Source organism: Ascaphus truei, chromosome 2, assembly GCF_040206685.1.
Source record: "Ascaphus truei isolate aAscTru1 chromosome 2, aAscTru1.hap1, whole genome shotgun sequence".
In the NCBI taxonomy this organism is placed as follows: Eukaryota; Metazoa; Chordata; class Amphibia; order Anura; family Ascaphidae; genus Ascaphus; species Ascaphus truei.
The window spans coordinates 290,329,577-290,350,361 of record NC_134484.1 but is presented as its reverse complement, the minus strand read 5'-3'; the positions used below and the strand labels follow the sequence as shown (position 1 = coordinate 290,350,361).

At 45.0% G+C, this 20,785-nt stretch overlaps 1 protein-coding gene across 2 annotated transcripts in view; it reads right to left on the bottom strand.

Annotated features, from left to right (window-relative positions):
• Window positions 1-20,785, bottom strand: part of CLASP2 (cytoplasmic linker associated protein 2) — a 245,503-nt gene that overhangs the window by 218,571 nt on the left and 6,147 nt on the right. For both annotated transcript variants that reach the window (XM_075586316.1, XM_075586315.1), the window contains exon 2: window positions 17,696-17,766. In XM_075586316.1, the coding sequence (XP_075442431.1) occupies window positions 17,696-17,717 (22 nt within the window). In that variant the 5' untranslated portion in view covers window positions 17,718-17,766. The remainder of the gene's footprint in view (window positions 1-17,695; window positions 17,767-20,785) is intronic.

Here is a 20,785-nt window from a genome sequence, read left to right as displayed (position 1 = left end):
TGATTGTTTTCTTTAAGAAGAATAAATATGTATGCATATTTCACTATGGTAGAGTCAAAACGTTAATTTTACAATGGAAATTAAAATGGTCAGCGAGGCGTTCTACTTTATATAGAAACAATGGAGGTGATTGTTGCAGAGTTGCAGATCATAAGGCTTCTGCAAAATCCTCCAGCAATGTTTTGTTTTAAAGGGGCAGTTCTTGTGAAGAATTAATATGAATAATTTCTTGTCAGGAACACTGGATTCAGGTAAAATACTTGTGTTTGACTAATGATGGCACCGTCAATTACATTGCGAACAAAGCCAAGACTAAATTATTTATTTTAAGGACAAGATCATATGCCATTCATCAAACTCCCTCCAAACCATTTGTTTATGCATGAAAATTTTAGAAACTTAAACTACTTATGTTTGTCCAATTCTTTTCTTTCTTAATCAGCTACATCACACTTTAAACTGTCCCTAATTCACTTTCGTCCTAGGCTGGATTGCCCCTTTAAAGCTGCAGTTCAAACTGCAGTTTTACAAAAAAATATATATATTTTTTCCCATTCAATATGTGCATCAATAGAATCTGCACACTGACAAGTGATTAGCTAAGCTGCAGATCAATCCATTCTCCTGTAATCGACTGTAATAGATCGCTTGCTCTGGGTTTTTTTAAATTCAGTTCTTGCACAGCATTTTGGGCAATGTAGTCCTGGAATATGATTGACTGGGCAGTTACTAGAGCAGGGCTGCACAACGTACGGGCTGCACAACATACGGCCCGCGGGCTGCACAACATACGGCCCGCGGGCCGCATGCGGCCCACCTGGCCTCTCTGTGTGGCCCGCTATGACTCCGGCCGGGCGCCACTTAATTAAATAAATAAATAATAATAATAAAAAAAAGTTAAATTTTTTTTTTAAATGGCAGCAATTCAGCGGTCACTTTGGAAATGCTTCCTACATTAGAAACCGTAAAAATGTCTTTAAAAATAATTTTTTTAATGCTACAAGTATTTTCTCATAGTACAGAATTGATTTATTAAAAAAAACGCACATGTAGGATATTGCTTGGACTGCTGCTTTAAAACAAACATCAAAACACAGTGCATGTGTTCTAGCATCTCTTGCCCCCCTACCCCCTGCAGATTTCCAAAGCATTGCTAGCCAGCAAGTAGTGTTGGATTATAAAATTCAATTTTACAGAGGGGCATCCTTCTTTGAATCTGTGTGCACGCGTATATATGTATGTAAAACTGGGAATGACCAGCTATTGATTTCGGGGGTTACCCTAGCAATACTATCTTTGTGATCTTTACAGAAGATAATCATTTTGGATGGAGGCACATTATGATTACCGCGCTTCTGATGATTATGGAGATGGATTTACCAAAATAAACCATTAAAACCTCCACTTTATTTCGGAGGTTAGTATGACCCCAAACAAGTAAAGATAAAAACCCTAAAAAAAAAAATTTAAACCTGGCCAAGACATGTGGGGTCCACCCCCTGCCATTTGATTTTGTTTGAGACACACATACACATATGTAAACAAAAATACATATATAACATGAGTGCGCGTGTGCGTCTGTGTATACATGCACGCGTGCATGTATGTGCATGTGTGCTTACGTATATGTGCATATGTATGCATTCTTGCGTCTATGAATGCATGTGAGTGCGTAAACGTTTGTGCGGCCGCCTTCGTTTATGTGTGCGCGTATTTGTATATGTATGTGTGTAAATGTGCAAGTGTGTGCGTATATGTGCGCATATAAACAGTGGTGTTAAAAGTATTTTTGGTTTGCTTTAAATATTGCTGCCAGATCTAATCTAACATGTAAAGAAGGAATTTTAATGAACCAATGGAAAAAAAGTTGTGCCATATAAAGTGCAGGTAGAAATAAAGCCTTACTACTCCCTGATGAGGTTATACGACCACGAAATGCTTAGGAAGAAGAGATTAAGGATATTATCAAAGGCCGTAAATGTAGGAGAGATCACCTGCTTGTGCCCAAAGTGATCATAAAATTAGATTTGTGGGTACATATAGTCAACAGTGGTCACAACTACGAGGTATCATCCAGAAACATTGGGGGATACTTCTGACAGATCCAGACTTAAGATCAGTTTTGGGTGACCATGTGACTATGACGAGTAGAAGATCAACGAACCTTAGCGCTGGGACCCGCTGCGCACGGCGGCGAGGGCGGCCGCGTGATCGTTCCCCACCAGCAGGGGAATCCTCCCGAGCAGGTCCCGGTCCCCCCTCGCTGCTGGCTCACTACACGCTGTGACGCGTCAGCCGCCTGGGGATGCAAGAAAATTGTGATCCCGAGCGGTGACGCATCACGTGGTGCGCTTATGAGCCAATCAGCGACGGGAGCTGTCATCAGGCAGCTTCCTACACAAGGTAGGGGGGTGTGTGTGTCGTTTGTGTCAGAAGGGGGAGGGAGCTGCTTACTTTACAGCAACCCGCAGCAGCTCCCTCCTGCAGCCCGAGCCCGTGGAGGGAGGGGGGGAGTAGCGGGTCCCTCCGCTCAAACCACGCCCCCCACTCCCACTCCCGCCCCCTACAGACCGCATATCGCGTTCTGTGTCTGTCAGCGCCCCGCCTGTCTGCAGTGCAGGCGCGCTGACTGAGGCAGCGTGGCCTTAGCCTTAGAGAAACTCATCAAGAGTCACTATATCACTATATCACACATATCAATCCGCATTTTATGACTGTTTGCTAAAAAGGGATTCTTTCAAGTGCAATAATTGTTGAGCTTGCCAATACATGAACCAAACTGATAAATTCCCAGATAGCTCAGGGAATCATAGTTCTAATATTTACTCATTAATGAACTGTAAGAGTAAAGGGGTTGTATATTATCTGACCTGTCCCTGTAAATTAATATACATGGGAATGATAACAAGGGAAGTGAGGTTCAGAGTTTTAGAACATGGCAGGAATATACGGAATGCACAGAAGGATCTAAATGCCTTCAAAAAGATCACCTCAGTGGCCCGACATTTTTTATTAAAGCATGACTCTAACCCAAGTCTGTTGTCAGCCGTTGCAATAGACAAGGTATCTTTGGGGATTAGAGGAGGTGATTTAGAGAAGGCACTTTTACAGAGAGAAAGACTAGATGGATCGTCCAGCTTGAATCTATGATACCCATGGGGCTTAACGACTATCTAGGTTTCGCCATGTTTTTGTGAACTAAGCATTACTATAGCGTCAGTGTTGATCACTTGCTTAGATTTGCTATTTTGTTGTCCTGTTTACCCATGTGTCCTATTCTGTACATATTTCATAGTATGTTTAGTACATATTCATCGTTTCTCGATGAGTGATTTGTGCAGAAGTTTATACAATGTTTCCGATTAAGTACTCTCCCGTCATCTATTTCTTTCACTTGAGGAAATGGTTAATGCAGTATCTTGGGATGAACTACAAAGATTGATATCTCAGATGAAATCATGTGCAGTACTACAGCCTGGGGATTTCAGCTACGCTCCCCACTTTTGCATAACGTGCTGACGTCGGCTACTGCTGGTCGTAACTGTGAGGTTGCAGTGTAGGCTGTGTGGGATGGAGTAACTTCTGTGGACCGATTGGTGTGCCGATGGAGTTAATTACTATTGGTTTAGCCCTGGTGACATGATGCAGAAGTGAATTTGCACCCGAGTAATGATGTCGGGCTTCCTTTGTGTTCATCTGTTCTCCGACTGCCATTCCTGCATGACGCGGAGGTAGCTGGATACTTGGGCGGTGCTACAAGGTGGTTACGGAGACTTTTCCGAGTCTCGTTGTGCACGTACACACTCACCTGTGATAATTAATTATCCCGTTATAATGTTTCAACCAATGATGATAGAGAATTTTGTCGGAAACGCCTTGACCATCATCCTCACTTTCGGTTAAATTGTACCTGCCTCTCAGCTGTCTCTGCACTCCGTGAAGAAGCTGTTATGGTGAAACACGTGTAGAGTGTGAGCTGCTGCGGACCCGAAGGCATTACGATGTGTACCAGCCGCTACTGCTGACCATTGGAACTGACCCACTTCAGGCACCGCACCTTTTCGTTTTGAAACCACAGAAAGATGCCAGATCTCCGATTGCTCATAGTATCTGATATGTGGGTAAGTATTCAATACATTATTTTGCCCCTCTTGTGCTATGAATAACTTTTTGTATGTGATTCTGACGATAAGATCCTTTCTAAGGAACCCACCAGGACACTATTTAATCTTTAATGAGCAGATCCTTTTATACATGGAGTATGGACTATCATCATTTACCTTTTTTTCCCCACACACTCCAGTTTTCCAACTTTTTCTGGGGGTTACCTCATGTTTGTGACTCATATCTTCTGGTGTGTGTGTGTTCTGTTTGTCATATCTAGTCCTTAGTTATTAATTGTGTGTCCTTTAGGTCAAATTCACATTATTGACAGGACGGTCCTGATGACTCAGGGTATTCGTTTCCCTGAGTTTCATCTCATACTGTACATCTAGCTGTATTATTGTAATATTTGCATGTAGGTTTAGACCCATGTCTTTGCAGTGTATGGTTGGCACTTACTCTGTATTTTGGGGTACCGCTTTGTTTTATATGTTTTAAGGTGTTATAATTGAATATATTAAAGTGAACATTTTTCAAGGATATTTTGAGTGCTCATTTTAAGACTTCTTGTTTCTTTTTTGTGTTATAGTTGATCGTGTCTCAGAGCACCGACCAAGCTCTTTAAATCTACAGTTAATTCTATTGGTTTCACAAATACCCTTCTGTTTATCAGGTGTGTATGCGGATTGTACGTATGTGTGTGTATGTATGTGTGTATGTATGTATGTATGTGGATGTGTGTATATATAAATTGTGAGCACATTCACATGTCTTAGGCCTGGGTCCTGCTGCGTCCGGCAGCGCGTGCGTGCTACTCACCGTCTGCTTGTATCCTCCCGCGCCGGTCCCTGTCCCTCCTCACTGCAGGGCTCACTACATGCTGTTACGCGTCAGCCAGCAGGGGATGCAATAGAATTGTAATCCCGAGCGACGACGCGTCACATGGTGTGGTAGGGAGCGGAGGAGGAACTTGCGATAACACAAGTGCTTTACAAGGAAGCCAGTTAATGTACTGTTCTACTGATTGGGCACAGTGGTGAGATTACATGAAGGCAGTTGGCTCATATCAGTGAATGCCTGCAAATGTATTCACATCACTTTCGTTGTGACATCTCCAGTGCCACTAACTATTGTTGTTGTACAGTGTGTCCTAGATATCATTAATGATGAGAGTTCTTCTTCCACCACTTGCCTTCACTAATAAATAGTTAATTTGCCTGCCTAGAGAGCATACTGTGTGTGTGCTGTGAGTTCTATGAGCTGCTTTGTTGTGCTTGTGTTTTGGCCCGCCCCCGTTATGGCCGCGCCCTCCAACCCGTTTTGGCCATGCCCCCCCCCCCCCTTGCAAAAATGCTCTCTATGGACCGCAGATAGAGCTGAAGTGCCCTACACGCGCCACCTTTATGCAGTGCGGGCGCGCTGTCTGATGCAGCAGGGCCTTAGCCTAAGACAGGTCTGCAACCCTGCCTTTCAACCATTATCACCTAGAATACAGTGCTTCCACTGCTGCAAGGGATTCTGGGAAATGACATGCAAATAAGCACACGTGTCACCTTTTGCCTGGAATATCCATTCACATGGAGCCCATTTAAGCAAATGCATCGCCGTTCACATAGCTTTTAAGCACAGCATGGGACTAGCAAAGCAAGTCACACCACTCACAGACATGTTTCAACCTTGATGGGTATCGTCAGTGTGAGTTTGGTTTATACTTGCTTTGCAATATTTCTAGGCTGGGTAAGTTTACCATATACAGTTTGTTATGGTGGGTGAAAAAGGCAACAAAAAACCTCCACCTGGGCCCCCTCGTTCATTCTCTCTCTATCTCCCCCTTCCTTCATCCTTTCTCCCCTCCCCCCTCTCTTCATCCTCTCTCTCCCTCCCCCCATCCTCTCTCCCCCTCCCATCATCCTCTCTCCCCCGCCGCCTCCCTGTCATCCCCCCCACAGGACAGCCAGAGAAAACACACAAACAAAACGGTACAAGTACAACACACACCCACACACACAGGACAAAACAAGACAGGACACAGACTCACCTCTCTGTTAAATGCTTTCCCCACGCTCTATAGCCCCATCCCCCAGGCTCCTGCCACCTCCTTCTGATTGGCTGCTGCTGTGTAATGCTGCCAATCAGAATGGAGGAAACTGCCCAGCCCCCTAGCAGCGGCATCCCAGCTTTCTCCCTTCTCAGAGGAAATCCCACGATTGGTTACTAAGTTCAGAGATGTAATACCGGCATACACATACATGTCCCCCCCTCTCCCCCGCACACATACATGTCCGGTATTATCTCTAATTTTTTACCGGACAGGGTAACCAAATACCGGACACCAGGCAACCCTACCTATATGTCTCTAGCCTAGCATTGTAAGGCCGTGCTTATAGTGCTGGCGACGCGAGTCGGGCGAAAACAAATGCATTGCCGCTGCTGACGCGTGCGCTTATGGTGCGCGTGACGGCGACAAAGCGACGTCGCGAAAACTGGTTGCCGGCAAAATTTGATTTTTCAAGGGCTGTCGCGTCACGTGACGGCCCTTGAACCAATCAAATTGCCGGAAACACGCAACGCCCGGCGAAATATAACTTTCGCCGGTGGCGACGGGTAATGTGTTGCCATCGACGGCACTATAGGCATGGCCTAAGCCCTGGTAATAGCAGGCAGTGCTAGATAGAGTTAAACCATTAGCACATGGCCTAGCATGTGAGATAGATTCCCCATAAGTTATGTTGTAGTTTTCAGGCACATGCCTGAAAACAGTTAAGAGTCACAGGCCAATGGAGTGGGCTTGCTCTAGTGTGACCTGCCCAATTTATGGGGCAGAGGAGCTATTTACAACCCTAGTATAAAAAGGGACTCCCATGCAAATTAGGGCAGTCCCTGGGAATCCATTCCCTGGTGGGGCTACTGTCTGCCTTGTTCCAGTGCTGGATCTGACTTCTTCTGAGTCTAGTCCTGCCCAGGGGAGGGATGATGCCCCTGGGCGAGGACACGACTAAAGGTCCAGGATGATGGAGGCCTATCGGCCCAAGAAAGGGTTGATGTATCACGGCCTAAGGATGGAATATAAGGGGCATGAATATGGACTAATTGCTACCTGTACCCTGACTCAAATAAATCCCTGGTGTTACTTGTACTCCCTACTGGTTCCTTTTCAATAAGAGTTCCTGTGGGGGGTGAACACCTGCTTATGGCAGAGCCCCTACAGGTGGAGGCGCTGCACCATACCAAGATATTAACAAACACACAATCCCAGCAAGCTCACAACCCCAAAACCCACCACATCATATACATATATATTTGTGTCAAAAGGAGTGCTACGGAGATTGATCAAATGTATACAACAAAAGTCAGACAAGCCCAATGTCACATCCAATGTGACAAAATACATAGTAAATAGTATATAGTTAAATACTTCAATAATTTGCAGGTCCTAACACTAAACTGTCAAACTTCTCTTTTACTTACAGTTTAGTGTTAGGACCTGCACATTTGGTTATGGCTTGCAGGCTTATAACGCTTTTATGAGAATATTATTATTATTGTTGGATTTTTCTGTCTTTTGTTGTATACATTTGGCCACGCTCAGAAGCACTCCTTTTGACATAAATATATATGTGTAGCCAGGTCCCCCTCTGGGTTATTACCTTTAGATCTTCTGGCACTAACCTCCGCGGCGGTCGGGGATTCCCCTTGGGCTCCGGTGGGGAGGATCAGGTGAGGGCAGCTGGGGGAAGCGAAGCGGCTGCATCTATGGCGATCGCGTCGTCAGCGGCTTCCGTAGCAAAGTGTCGCCATATTGTGTAAGGTTCGCGCAGGGCGGCGGCCATGTCAGGTTGTGCAGGCGCAATGCGCAGGGTGCACGCGGCGGCCCATAGAGACAGGTTTAGTAGGGAACTACAAGTCCCATGAGCCTGAGGAACCTGAGACATGTGACGCATGTCAGCCAATCGCGCGACAAGATTCCGCTGGAGACGGTTGTAACAGTTTGAACCGCTGCAAGGGTGAGTCAGTTGATCCTGGGAGCTAGAGAGGGGAGGAGGTGCGTATGCAGGGGTCAGTGACCCTCTGCATTAGGTCAGTATACTCCTAGGCCCCAGTTAATGCCCCGAGTCACCTCCAGCTTGTGGTTGCTGTAGGGACAGCCCTTTGTTTTAGGGACCTTGCCTGTAGTATTCAGTAACAGTCAGGGACAAAGCTGCTGAAGCCGAGTAATCTGATATTCCTAGTCTGGGACCAGACTATTGGACTGTCATCCGGCCAACCTCTTCTGTGGAGTTCAGGATCTCGCTGAGGACCTTGAGGAACGGCGAATCCTTTTTGAAGTAGTCAGCGTGTCCGGGGGCTGGAGCGCCCGGCAGGTATTTCATAAGTGCCAACATAAACAGATAGACAAGTTCCTCCTTGAATGCACTCAGAAAGGTAAATCAGAGTGGTATGGTTGATAACATTAAAAACCCTTTAATCACCAAATACTATTTGGTGATTAAAAGGTTTTTAATGTTATCAACCATACCACTCTGATTTACCTTTCTGAGTGCATTCAAGGAGGAACTTGTCTGTCTGTTTATGTTGTCACTATAGTATATATCCTCTATTGCACCAGTCTGTGTGTTATTTGATTTAAATACTATCCTTACTTTGCTGACGCGGGAGCTCCCCTTTCCCCTTCCCTTTCCCCATCCCCAGATTAGTCTATTTCATAAGTGCACCAACATACCGGTATCTTACAGGCGCTGATCACGCCTTAGAGGTGGGTTCTTTGGTGACACTCAGGGGTTAAGTGACCAAGGGACTGGGTCGGTATATTGGACACGGTGTGGGAATACACTTTGGTGGGTCAATGCTTATCCTGAGGGGAATGGTTATGGTTAACCGTGTTGATTATTATTCATGTGCATTCTGTGTAACACATGTAGTAAAGGTTATCAAGTTAATCTAAGAGCTGTTACTATTTCCTGTCTGGGGTTATCTCATAGTATTGGGATCCTGGGCAGGTAGAGGCGCTGCCAATTAAATATTCATTGCCCCACGCTCCCAGTTGCGGAGGCTCAGATCTCTGTGAGCCTACAGGTATATGCAGCACTAGTAGACCCGCCTTGGCAAAAGGGAAAGAGGGCTACATATGCATATGATGTGGTTGCATTTGGGGTTCTGAGCTTGCTGGGATTGTGTATTTGTTCATTTCAATTTCCAACTGGCATCAGCTGTTTGGAGGTTAGTGGCCCCTCCTCCCAGGGTTTAAGCTCATCCCTCCGCACTTTTTAAAGTAGTAGTTTTTTTCATTTTGCTGTGCGGACAGACCAACTGCGGTCATAATCTTTCCAACAGAGGTAAAAGAGAAGTTTCACAGTTTAGTGCTAGGACCTGGAAATTTGGTTATGCCTTGACATGGCTTGCAGGCTTATAACACTTTGGTCAAAGGGTTTAACTAAATGACCATTACTCATGAGAATATTATTATTTACGTATTTAACTATATACTATTTACTGTGTATTTTGTCACATTGCATGTAGCATTGGACAATACCAAGATACCCTTCCTGCAAGCTCCCTATATGCAGAGGCCCAGGCTTCTGGAATAACATCAAGTGAGCACACCAACACCATAAGACCATCTATCTCCTGTTGGGGCCGGCGGGGGGGTGGGGGGGCTAATAGGGGTGTTCCACAAGGAATCAGACCTATTCGCATTCTTCGTTTGAGGAGAAATAACAGGTTTTTACCAGGTTTGGTAAAAAAATATAAGCCTGACAAATTGATATTGTAAGACTAAATAATAATGCTAACTGCTATTTCCTAAACACAAACAAATAAAGAAAAGCAGGTATATTTTTAGCCTTCTCAATGCTGGCCATGCAATACGGTCTTACAAGTTCCAACAAGCAAATTGTTATAAAAGATATTCAGAGCAGTCACATTAAGTCAGGCCTAGTGGTGGAGTGAACAACACATTGCTTTGGAATGAGTCGTTTGATTCCCTACAGTACTTAATGGGTTATCCCAGAGTGCTTTTTTCTTCCCATGCTGTCTGAGCTCTCAGTTCCTGACACCCATTTGGATGCTGAAGCTGCTGTAAACACATCCTAGGAGGGGGAAGGGGCTGTGAAAGGAAGCCCTGTGTGCAAATGAGAGAGAGAAGCAATGCTGCTTGGCAGGGACAGACACAACCCGCTCCCCTGCCCAGCTGTGAGGAAGCAAACAATACAAGTCTTTGTTGACAGTTCTCCAACTCAAAGTAAAAGCAAAAAAGAGGAAGGGTATTTACCTTACAAACATTAAACAGAAATAAAATAAGAAATTCACCCAGCCTAAGGGGATGTCATTCTCCTTTCTTTTCTTAAACCGACAAAGTTGCTGCCAAAAGTAGCACCAAAAGCCTAGTTATGAAATAAAAGATCTTACTGAATATTTAAGATATATATATATATATATATACAGTGTTCGACAAATCACCCAAAAATCTACTCGCCCAACCAAAAAATCTACTCGCCACCTAGTCCCGCCCCCAACCCCGCTTTAAAATAAAATATATAAATAAAATACATTTAATAAATTCCTAGTCAGAACAACATTCGTTTTTGGACATAAATGTATTTATTGTATTACATTATACTACAATTAGTCCTTGGTGTGTGTGTGTGTGTGTGTGTGTGTGTGTGTGTGTGTGTGTGTGTGTGTGTGTGTGTGTGTGTGTGTGTGTGTGTGTGTGTGTGTTTGTGGTGTGTACATGTCGGATCTAGAAATAAAAGCCAGGTGTGAATGACTAGTTTCCTGAACCCCTTAACCAGTGTCTGGATGTCCCCGCTTCACAATATCTAAAGCAGCAATCCCGTCTGGGATCTTACCTGATCCGCAGTCCCTCAATGTCCAGGTACCCTCATTCCCGCAATGTTATACATTGGAGGGGAGGTGTTCCTTACCTGTCTTCTGGGTTAGGGAGGGTTCCGATGTCTTCCGTGTGAAGCTTGAGTCAGATCTGGAAGAAAGCAGTATAGGTTATTTCGGTGTAGTATAGGGCAAGTAAGATATATAGGGTAAATAAGAGATTCAGAGTGTGTGAGAGAGAGAGTGTGGGTGAGACACACACAGAGAGACACACACAGAGAGACACACACAGACACACAGAGAGAGAGACACAGAGAGAGACACACAGAGAGAGAGAGACACAGAGACACAGAGAGAGAGACACACAGACACACAGAGAGAGAGACACAAAGACACACAGAGAGAGAGAGACACACACACACACACACAGAGAATGAGAGAGCACGACAGGGAGACGGAGAGAGAGGGCGACAGGTTGAGAGAGAGAGAGGGCGACAGGGTGAGAGAGAGGGCGACAGGGTGAGAGAGAGAGGGCGACAGGGTGAGAGAGAGAGGGCGACAGGGTGAGAGAGAGAGGGCGACAGGGTGAGAGAGAGAGGGCGACAGGGTGAGAGAGAGAGAGGGCGACAGGGTGAGAGAGAGAGGGCGACAGGGTGAGAGAGAGAAAGGGCGACAGGGTGAGAGAGAGAAAGGGCGACAGGGTGAGAGAGAGAAAGGGCGACAGGGTGAGAGAGAGAGGGCGACAGGGTGAGAGAGAGAGGGCGACAGGGTGAGAGAGAGAGGGCGACAGGGTGAGAGAGAGAGGGCGACAGGGTGAGAGAGAGAGGGCGACAGGGTGTGAGAGAGAGAGGGCGACAGGGTGAGAGAGAGGGCAACAGGGTGAGAGAGAGGGCGACAGGGTGAGAGAGAGAGGGAGAGGGCGACAGGGTGAGAGAGAGAGAGGGCGACAGGGTGAGAGAGAGGGTGAGGGCGACAGGGTAAGAGAGAGGATGAGGGCGACAGGGTAAAAGAGAGGGTGAGGGCGACAGGGTAAGAGAGAGGGTGAGGGCGACAGGGTAAGAGAGAGGGTGATGGCGACAGGGCGAGAGAGGGCGAGAGAGAGAGAGGGCGAGAGAGAGAGGGGGCGAGGGCGACAGGGTAAGAGAGAGGGTGACAGGGTAAGAGAGAGGGTGACAGGGTAAGAGAGAGAGGGCGAGAGAGGGCGAGGGCGAGAGAGGGCGAGGGCGACACAGGGCAAAGGCGACACAGGGCGAGGGCGACACAGGGCGAGGGCGACACACAGACACAAACACAGACACACACACACACACAGACACTCACACAGACACACACACACACACAGACACTCACACAGACACTCACACAGACACACACACAGACACACACACAAACACACACAGACACACACACTGGGTGGGTATTGATTGGAAGGGAGGTGGCCCACCTGTTCATCCAGGCCTTGTCCTCCACATGCCAGCTGAGGGTCGGCAGCCAATCGGGGGGTGGGGGGGGGTCGGGCAACCCGACAAGCAGGCGGGAGGTCGAGCCGACATGCGCGGGGGTTGGGCAGCCAGGCGGGAGGATCGGGGGCCAGCGGAGGCCAGCAGAGGCCAGCCGCACGGCCAAACCAACCGCTCCATGAGGAACGTGGCCAGAGGAAAGTGGCCAGAGGAACGTGGCCGGAGAAACGTGGCCGGAGAAACGTGCCCCTCTCCCCCGCATGCGCGTGTGCAGGCTGCAGCCATGGCGACGGGAGAGCTGCCAGCCTGCTTCCCCACGCGTGTGCAAAAAGAGCGTGGGACGGAGGGGAAGCGCCTGGGCAGCAGCAGCAGCAGCGGGACCCCCCCCCCCAGCCCCCCGTGTTCGCCTGCGCAGGCTGCTGCCAGCCTGCTTCCCCGCTCCCATTACCAGAGCGTGGGACGGAGGGGAAGCGCCTGGGCAGCAGCAGCAGTGGGACGGAGGGGAAGCGCCTGGGCAACAGCAGCCGCGGGACCCCCCCCAGCCTACCTCCCGCCCCCCCCCCCCCCCGCGTTCGTGTGCGCATGCCCAGGATGCAGCCAGAGCTGCCAGCCTGCTTCCCCGCTCCCATTACCAGAGTGTGGGACGGAGGGGAAGCGCCTGGGCAGCAGCAGCCGTGGGACGGAGGGGAAGCGCCTGAGCAGCAGCAGCGGGACCCCCCCAGCCTACCTCCCGCCCCGAGCAGCAAGCGGGGATCAGGGGCAGGGGGGGGTGGGACTGACCCAGAGCTGCCAGCCGGCCCTCTTCCCCGCGTCACACGAATCAGGGAGGGGGATTATTTATTTATTTTTAAAAATTGGCGCGAGCAGGGGGAATTCTTAGAGCCGCAGCACGGCTCGCCAGCAGCCAAAATCCACTCGCCACGGGCGAGAAGTTAGCATTAATTGTCGAACACTGTGTATGTGTATATATATATATATATATATATATATATATATATATATATATATATATATATATATATATATTAAGAAAAGAAGGCCGCGGTAATTTAAAAATTGCACACGTAACAGCAGTAATTCATTTATTTTAAATCTGCACATTTTATAGGACAGGCTGACATACAGGGCTGGGTTCACCAAACAGTGCCACCGTGTAATGACCGTCATTTGAATGGGCTGCAAGATGCCTTAAGGCCTTGGGTCATTTAGTAAATCTGGGCACTAGTCCTTTTTTTTTTTTTATTATTATTTTTTATTATTCCTCTGTTTTAGTGGATAAGAGAGAGGAACACAACTTTCTTAGAGCATGTTAGGATTAAATACATACAAGAAACAGGTTTTGAAGCAATACACTCTTTCAATCTGAGACCATACTGTGCCAATAGCTCCTCTAAGGCTTCAGCCCACACCCATAAGCGTTTAGGAAAGTACAAAGTAAAAGTGCAAAAATGTTAACAATTCTGATTCATAATGTTGGCAAGATGAATACACAGTGGTGCTGCAAATTGCAAATGCTAGATTATAACTCTTGAAAATGAATCACTATGAAATATGTTTCTTATTGCAGTATTCTTGAATTTTATTTGTGATTTACAAACATGAATGGAAGGAAATGGAGAGTTTGAGAAATTTGAAGAGAGGTTGGGAAAAGTTCAAATGGAAAATATGTATGAAGGAGAGAAAGGGAGTAGGGGGAAAGGGCAAAATAAAGACGAGAGTAGGGTGAAGGTGGTGATTTGGCGAAAGGAGTGCTTACGGTGTAAGGTAAGTGGTGAAGGAAAAGGATAGAGGAGAGAAGTGTTACCAGGGTAAGAGCAGCACAAAGATGGGATGGGAACATGGGGATTCCCAGGAATGAGGCCAGTTGGGAGAGAAGAGAGCACTGGACGGACTAGTGGGTCGATCTCTAACAGTCTTTTCCAAACCTCTCCTCGTGATCCACGGTCACACCACGTTTTGGGAATAACCAATGCACTTGCATCCAGGTGAACGCACTTTTTTTCATACTTATAGAATGTTAAGTGGTTGACTGAGAAACCTGGTGTGACCGCGAGTCATGAGGAGAGGTTTGGAAAACACCTGTGTCTGCTGAAAGAGAGCCTTGCCTTGTGAGGAGAGAAATGGATTTTTTTTTTTTAAAGGCCTACAATTCAAGTCTCCCACATCTTGTGATTTTCAGTTCCTCCTGCACTGAAGATGCATTATGCATCCTCCCCTTTTGACAAAATAAAAATAATGTCAGAGGTTTTTAAAGGAAATGTTCTCAGTAGTAGCATCAGGGCATCTATTGGTCCTCAAAACATTTCTCCTTGATTTATAGGTAATGGGTGTAATGCAAAAGAACTGATTGTAGATTCTGTCAATATGTTAAATGGATGACAGAAAAAATATCTATGAAACGGACATTAACTTCATAGATCAACAAGACTTCTTAATATTGAATGTGATAGAAGGAATCTTACTGTGCTGTTGGGAAAACGGATTCATTCTTAAAAAAAAGTCGTCATTCATTTTCAGAATGTATTTTTTACATGGGAGAAGTGTCATTATAGTCCATCTACACCAGTACATTTTCTGAATACAGCCGTTCAAGGGACATACCATGTTCCAGGCAAAAAGAAAACATTATAAATAATAATAATGATTATTATATATGCAATGTCAATTATGCAATTTAATACTAACTGACTTCCTTATGAAGATTCAGGTGCCTATTAAATAATATCTACCCCTATTTGAATCCTGTGAAAAATGAATAGTCCCCATTTCTGGATCCTAGCCCTCTCCCCACCACCCCCTCCATAATTAGAGCTGGACTATTCTTGGCTCTATGGACCCCACTGTTCCCAAGACGCTTACCTTCTTAGGTGCCGGTAAAATACAAATAAAAATCAAAGATGTCTGTCAGGGTCATCCAATAGGAAGCCACAATGTCATGTTTTCGTGATGTTGCAGCTTCCTATTGGTCAATGGGAATGAGGTTTGGAGAGCTGCCATATTGATTTCCCAAAAGACTAGAAACGCTGAATCCCGGATCGGATTCTGTATAAAAAATGCAAACAAAAAATCCCACAAATGTATTTTTAGAGAGAGAGGGGAGGGGGAAAGATTGCTGCTTTCCGTATGTTGACAAGTATCATTACAAAATATAAAAAGAACCATGTTAATTTTCTAGGGCAGAGGCAAAATTACATTGGGTCATTGAATCTTATACTGTTATACTAATAATGCTCCTTTTGTCTACCAAAAACATAAAATTAGAAGTAGGCAACACAAAATCACTTGCCAGATGTTTTAGACTGATACTTTGCGGTCAGATTTTATCATGGCTGATAGTTTGTACTTTACAATTCCACTGTGTGTTACTAATTGGGCCTCATGTTTAAGTCTGAGCTGAATTATTATGCACCTGAAGAGGGTTATTTCTTTATTTACAAAATTTGCTTGACTTAGCTGCCAGAGTTGTTTAAACATCTTCAAGTCAAATTAGGCAGCTAAAAAAAAAAAAATCTGACAATCATAGAATATACACATTGTAATCACAAAAAACGCAAGGTTGCAATTACTTTATTAATATTTTACACTACAACTTACCACTAAACATATACAACGATATATATGTCTGCACCTTTATAATGCACTTTATTTATGTACTTAAACTTGGTGATTCACTTGGTATTACACTATTCTTTTCATTTTAGTACACTTCATTTACAAATGCGTATGAGAACTGAGATATACCCTACAAATTACAAAAGGCAAAATTGTCAAATTAGTCTCGTTTACAGATGAGACTAATCTGATAAGCTTATTGGAATATAGGTTTTAAAGATATAAAATTGTGCGAATAAAAACAATAAAATACTATTTAGTGAAGGTGAATTTTCACCTCTTTTAGAAAAATAAAGTTCTTTTTAAGAGGTTGAGTGCAAGCTTTATAGGGATACCTTTTTTCTGTTTTTCATCCAAGTATGCTCCCCTCCCATTAATAATTATATACAACCAATTAGCTGAGCAGAAGCTGTCGCTTTATTTACCTAACAGTTCTCTGTAACTTAACTGTTTTAACTTCAGCTCTGGGGACCCCCTGCTTCCAGAGATCCTTACCTCCGTAGGTGCTACCGGTATCCCTGTGAAGTTTAAATGTCCCAGTCACACTGGCCAGTAGGAAGCCACAGTGAATTACGTAATGACTTCCTATTGGCCCCTGGGACATTTAGAGCTGCCATTATGTTGGACAAACCGTTTCAATCAGCATCTGAACAAAGAGCTTTACTGGTCACAGAAAATTCAGAATACCACTGGATACAGAACACACACACACACACACACACACACAGGAGTTTTGTTAGGCGATTTGTGTTATTCCGCAATTTGCAATACAATTCAATGGAGCCGCAAGTTGGCAACCCCGCAATTTCCATACCGCAATGCACCAATTAGTGCCTTAACGCAGGGGAGAGCAAACGTTTTGAGCTACGCCCCACCCCCTACCTCTTCCCCCAGGTACTTGCCCCCCCCATACTTTTTGACCGGCGTCAAATGACACCGGGGGTGATGTCACATGACCCCGTTGTCATGGCGTAATTTTACTCCGCGTTGCCATTGCGACACGGCACAACAATGTACTGAATTGCTAAATTAAATGCCTTGTGGAAGAGCGCGGGGCCTCTGCAACCGCCCGCGCCGCCACCCCCACCATAAAATTCAGCGCCCCCCAGTTTGCGCACCGCTGCCTTAACACGTGTAATAGCTCGCCAACGGATGCAATAATGTCTGTTACAGCTGTAGGGCGTAGTAAGCAAGCGTTTTACAGGAGAAATACACGCATTCAGAACTTCAGGTTTACCAATTGTACAGCAATACCGAGAATGTGTAGAAATATACGGCTCTTTAAAAGAAATAATAAATATTTTGAGTTAATATAAACTGCAACAAATTCATATGGTGGGGCTACACCAGGGGAGTGCAAACTTTTCCCCCTGCGACCCCCTTTCTGCTCTCCTCCCCGGCTCATGTCCCTCACCCCTCCCCGCTCGGCATCAAATCTCGATGTGGGTCATGTGACGTCACGTTGTGATGTCATCTTGCCATGGCGTGACCCCAAATGACGCAGGGTTACAATGACGCGTCGCTGGAAGCCAATGTAAATTAGTTACAGATGTCTCGCACGATCGCTCGGCATTTCATTTAAATGCCTTGGGGAAGACCGTGGGACCTCTGTAACCGCCATACCCCCACCTCCCCCCTGAAAATCTTGCGCGCCCCCTTGGGCTACACAATCATAGTTGTTACATACTTACCATTGCTGTAGTTTAGAATCATGCTACTGGAATTTCTCACTTCATCAAACTTTGAAAATATTGTTTGTAACCTGAAAAACAGAAGAGGTTTCTTAAGATTTGTTTTTTACCCATGTACAAATATATTCGGGGACAATACAAGGAGCTTCCAAAAGAACTATTCATCCCAAGGTTTTACCGATAATGTTTATGCTTATCCAGAAATAGAAATATAGATGTATTTATATTCATCTGAGTATTGCTGGCTTATAAGAATTAACTAGGGAGACTATACGTCTAACCTTATCCAGACAATAGAAATACAGATGGATTTATAACGTATTCATCTATAAGAGTATTGCTGGCTTATTAGAATTAATATAATAATATGGGCAAAAACTATTATTTAAGGAGATAGATGTGTAGATGTGTTTCCTATTGGAACACGTGTAGATATGTGTTCCAATAGGAAACACATCTACACATCTCTCTCCTTAAATAATAGTGGGAAATAATTGATGCACAGGCCACAGGGGATTGTTCAATAACAATAGACCCAGAGGATATGTTAATCAAGATTCCAGAAAGGTAGATACAGGAAAAACGCCTGTCTCTGTGAGAACTCCTATTCTCCTCTACTGAGTCAACTACCATCAGGAACACAGTGATTACCCCGATTCCTGTCTTTAAGGAGGATTTCCTCGTGGACAGTGAGCCGGATGGTCCCAATCCTGAAAACTATATTCCTGTATTTGATGTACTGTACATATAGATAACCATCAATAAATTTGCACAATTTATTAGATAGGAAGGACACACATAGTATGTTAATGAAAATTAGGCATAAGCAATTGCTCTCAAAGGTGTGACCAAGTAAATTGGTCTTCATGGCCACAAGGGGACGACTGTTACCCAAGAGAATTGCTTTTCTGAGAGATACTCAAACTGTCTTTTGAAGTAGATACTGTATCTGCACCAGGATACACATTCAAGAAGTGAGAGAAATTGACAAAAGGTTTATTTACTTCACACCCTGACAATAAACATTATTTTGTGTTAATAAACAAGACTACTTGTGTTTCCTGAATAAACATTTAGACCCCAGGGGAAACCGCTGCTGTTTTCCTTATCAGTATTGTGTCCTGTCCACCAGTTATACCCATCATATGATAGATAAGGTATTTCTAGGAATTCCCATCAACTTCAAAGAGAAACACACAATTTAGTTTAAGCATATTTCTTCAACCAATCAGAACCTCCCACATGTTCAGTTATGGGTTTAGAAACACATTTAAACCACAGACAGACAGACCGACCTCAGATACCTATTCGAATTCCAATACATCAGAGAAGGTAATTATGATCATAATTCTTGTGTATTTGTAAATGTATATATATATATATATATATATACACAGGTAAACCCCGTGATAGCGCGACCCGTTATAACGCGGTTTTCACGTGGCTCCCGTTTTTTTTAAATTATTTTTAATTTTTTTTTTTTGGGGTGGGCATAAATTGGGACAAAACATTCCCCCCCCTCTCTCACAGTATCCCCCCTCTCTCACAGTATCCCCCCCCTGCTCACAGCCCCCCCTTGCTCAAAGTACACACCAGCTCACAAAGTACCCCCCTTGCTTTCTGTACCACCCCCCCTCTCTCACAGTATCTCCCCCTGCTCACAGCCCCCCCTTGCTCAAAGTACACACCAGCTCACAAAATACCCCCCCTGCTCAAACAGTAACCCCCCTCCCTACTCACTGTAATCCCCTTCTCAAATCCACTTCTTCTCGCCGGCTTCATACAGTTCCTTTGCGTCCTGCTTAGCGAGTGAATCGTCCACACTGCTCCCCTGGTCTCTCCCGGCAGTTGACAAAGACACCAGAGAGCGTGAAGCCAGAATCTCGATCAGACACCCCTCACGTGCGCGTGCACCGTGTGTGCGGCTCGTGAGATGTGGATGTAGGCTGCCTGTCTCTCCCTGAAGGGACTTGCCCCCCACGATCCAGCAAGCATCCTCTGCTGAACTCCATACCAGGACCATGGCAAAGGCCCCTATCGCCTCTCGCAGCTCTGCAGCTGCTGGCAGTTCTCACGCCAAGGGCTAGTATACAGACCCCTGTCAGCACGCACTGTTCTAACCAGATTTGGCCAGCTTGAATTGCTCCCATTCACAGAATGGGACCAGCAGGTGTGGCCATGTTTGCAGTCCGTCCTCTCGAGCTATTTGAGTAGCACAATGCCTTAAGCTTTGTGTGGTTGCCGCAGCCCCACCGGCTCTGGGAACGCTGGGAGAGTTCTCAGCTTTCCATCCGGCGGACGCGGTAGCACTTAAGCGGCGGCCATTTAATTACTTTTTTTGCGGCGGCCATTTTGTTTTTTCGCGATCCCGTTACTAACGCGGTGGTCTCGGGTGGACCCAGAGGACCGCGCTATAACGGGGTTTACCTGTATGTGTGTGTGTGTTTTACATCAATGTATGTTTAGATAGGAAGAACTATATTGCATTGTTTCGTTAGGCCTGTAATAAGTACAAACCTTATAAGGAAGTATAATTAGTATAACCGTGTAATTGTTATATTTTGTTGCTGTTCTAATAAATTGCTGTTTATTTGATTTAAAGTCTCTCTATCGTGTCAGTAAACTTTCATAAACCAGGGTGTGCATGTGTGGATCTACACATCTATTTCCTTAAAATAATAGCTTTGCCCATAGTATTATATTAATTCTTAAAAGCCAGCAATACTTTTATAAATGAATACGTTATAAATCCATCTATATTTCTATTGTCGGGATAAGGTTAGACATATAATCTCCCTAGTTAATTCTTATAAGACAGCAAATAGTCATATAGGTGAATACATTATATATGTATCTATATTTCTATTTCTGGATAAGTATAAACATTATCGGTACCACAGGGGCCGTAAAAACAACACAGGGTCATCCCTTAAGGCTGGAAAAAAGGAGATTTCACCACCAACAAAGGAAAAGGTTCTTTACAGTAAGGGCAGTTAAAATATGGAATTCATTACCCATGGAGACTGATGGCAGATACAATATCTTTAAAAAAAAAAAAGTTTGTACATCTTTTTTTAGAATGAAAAGGTA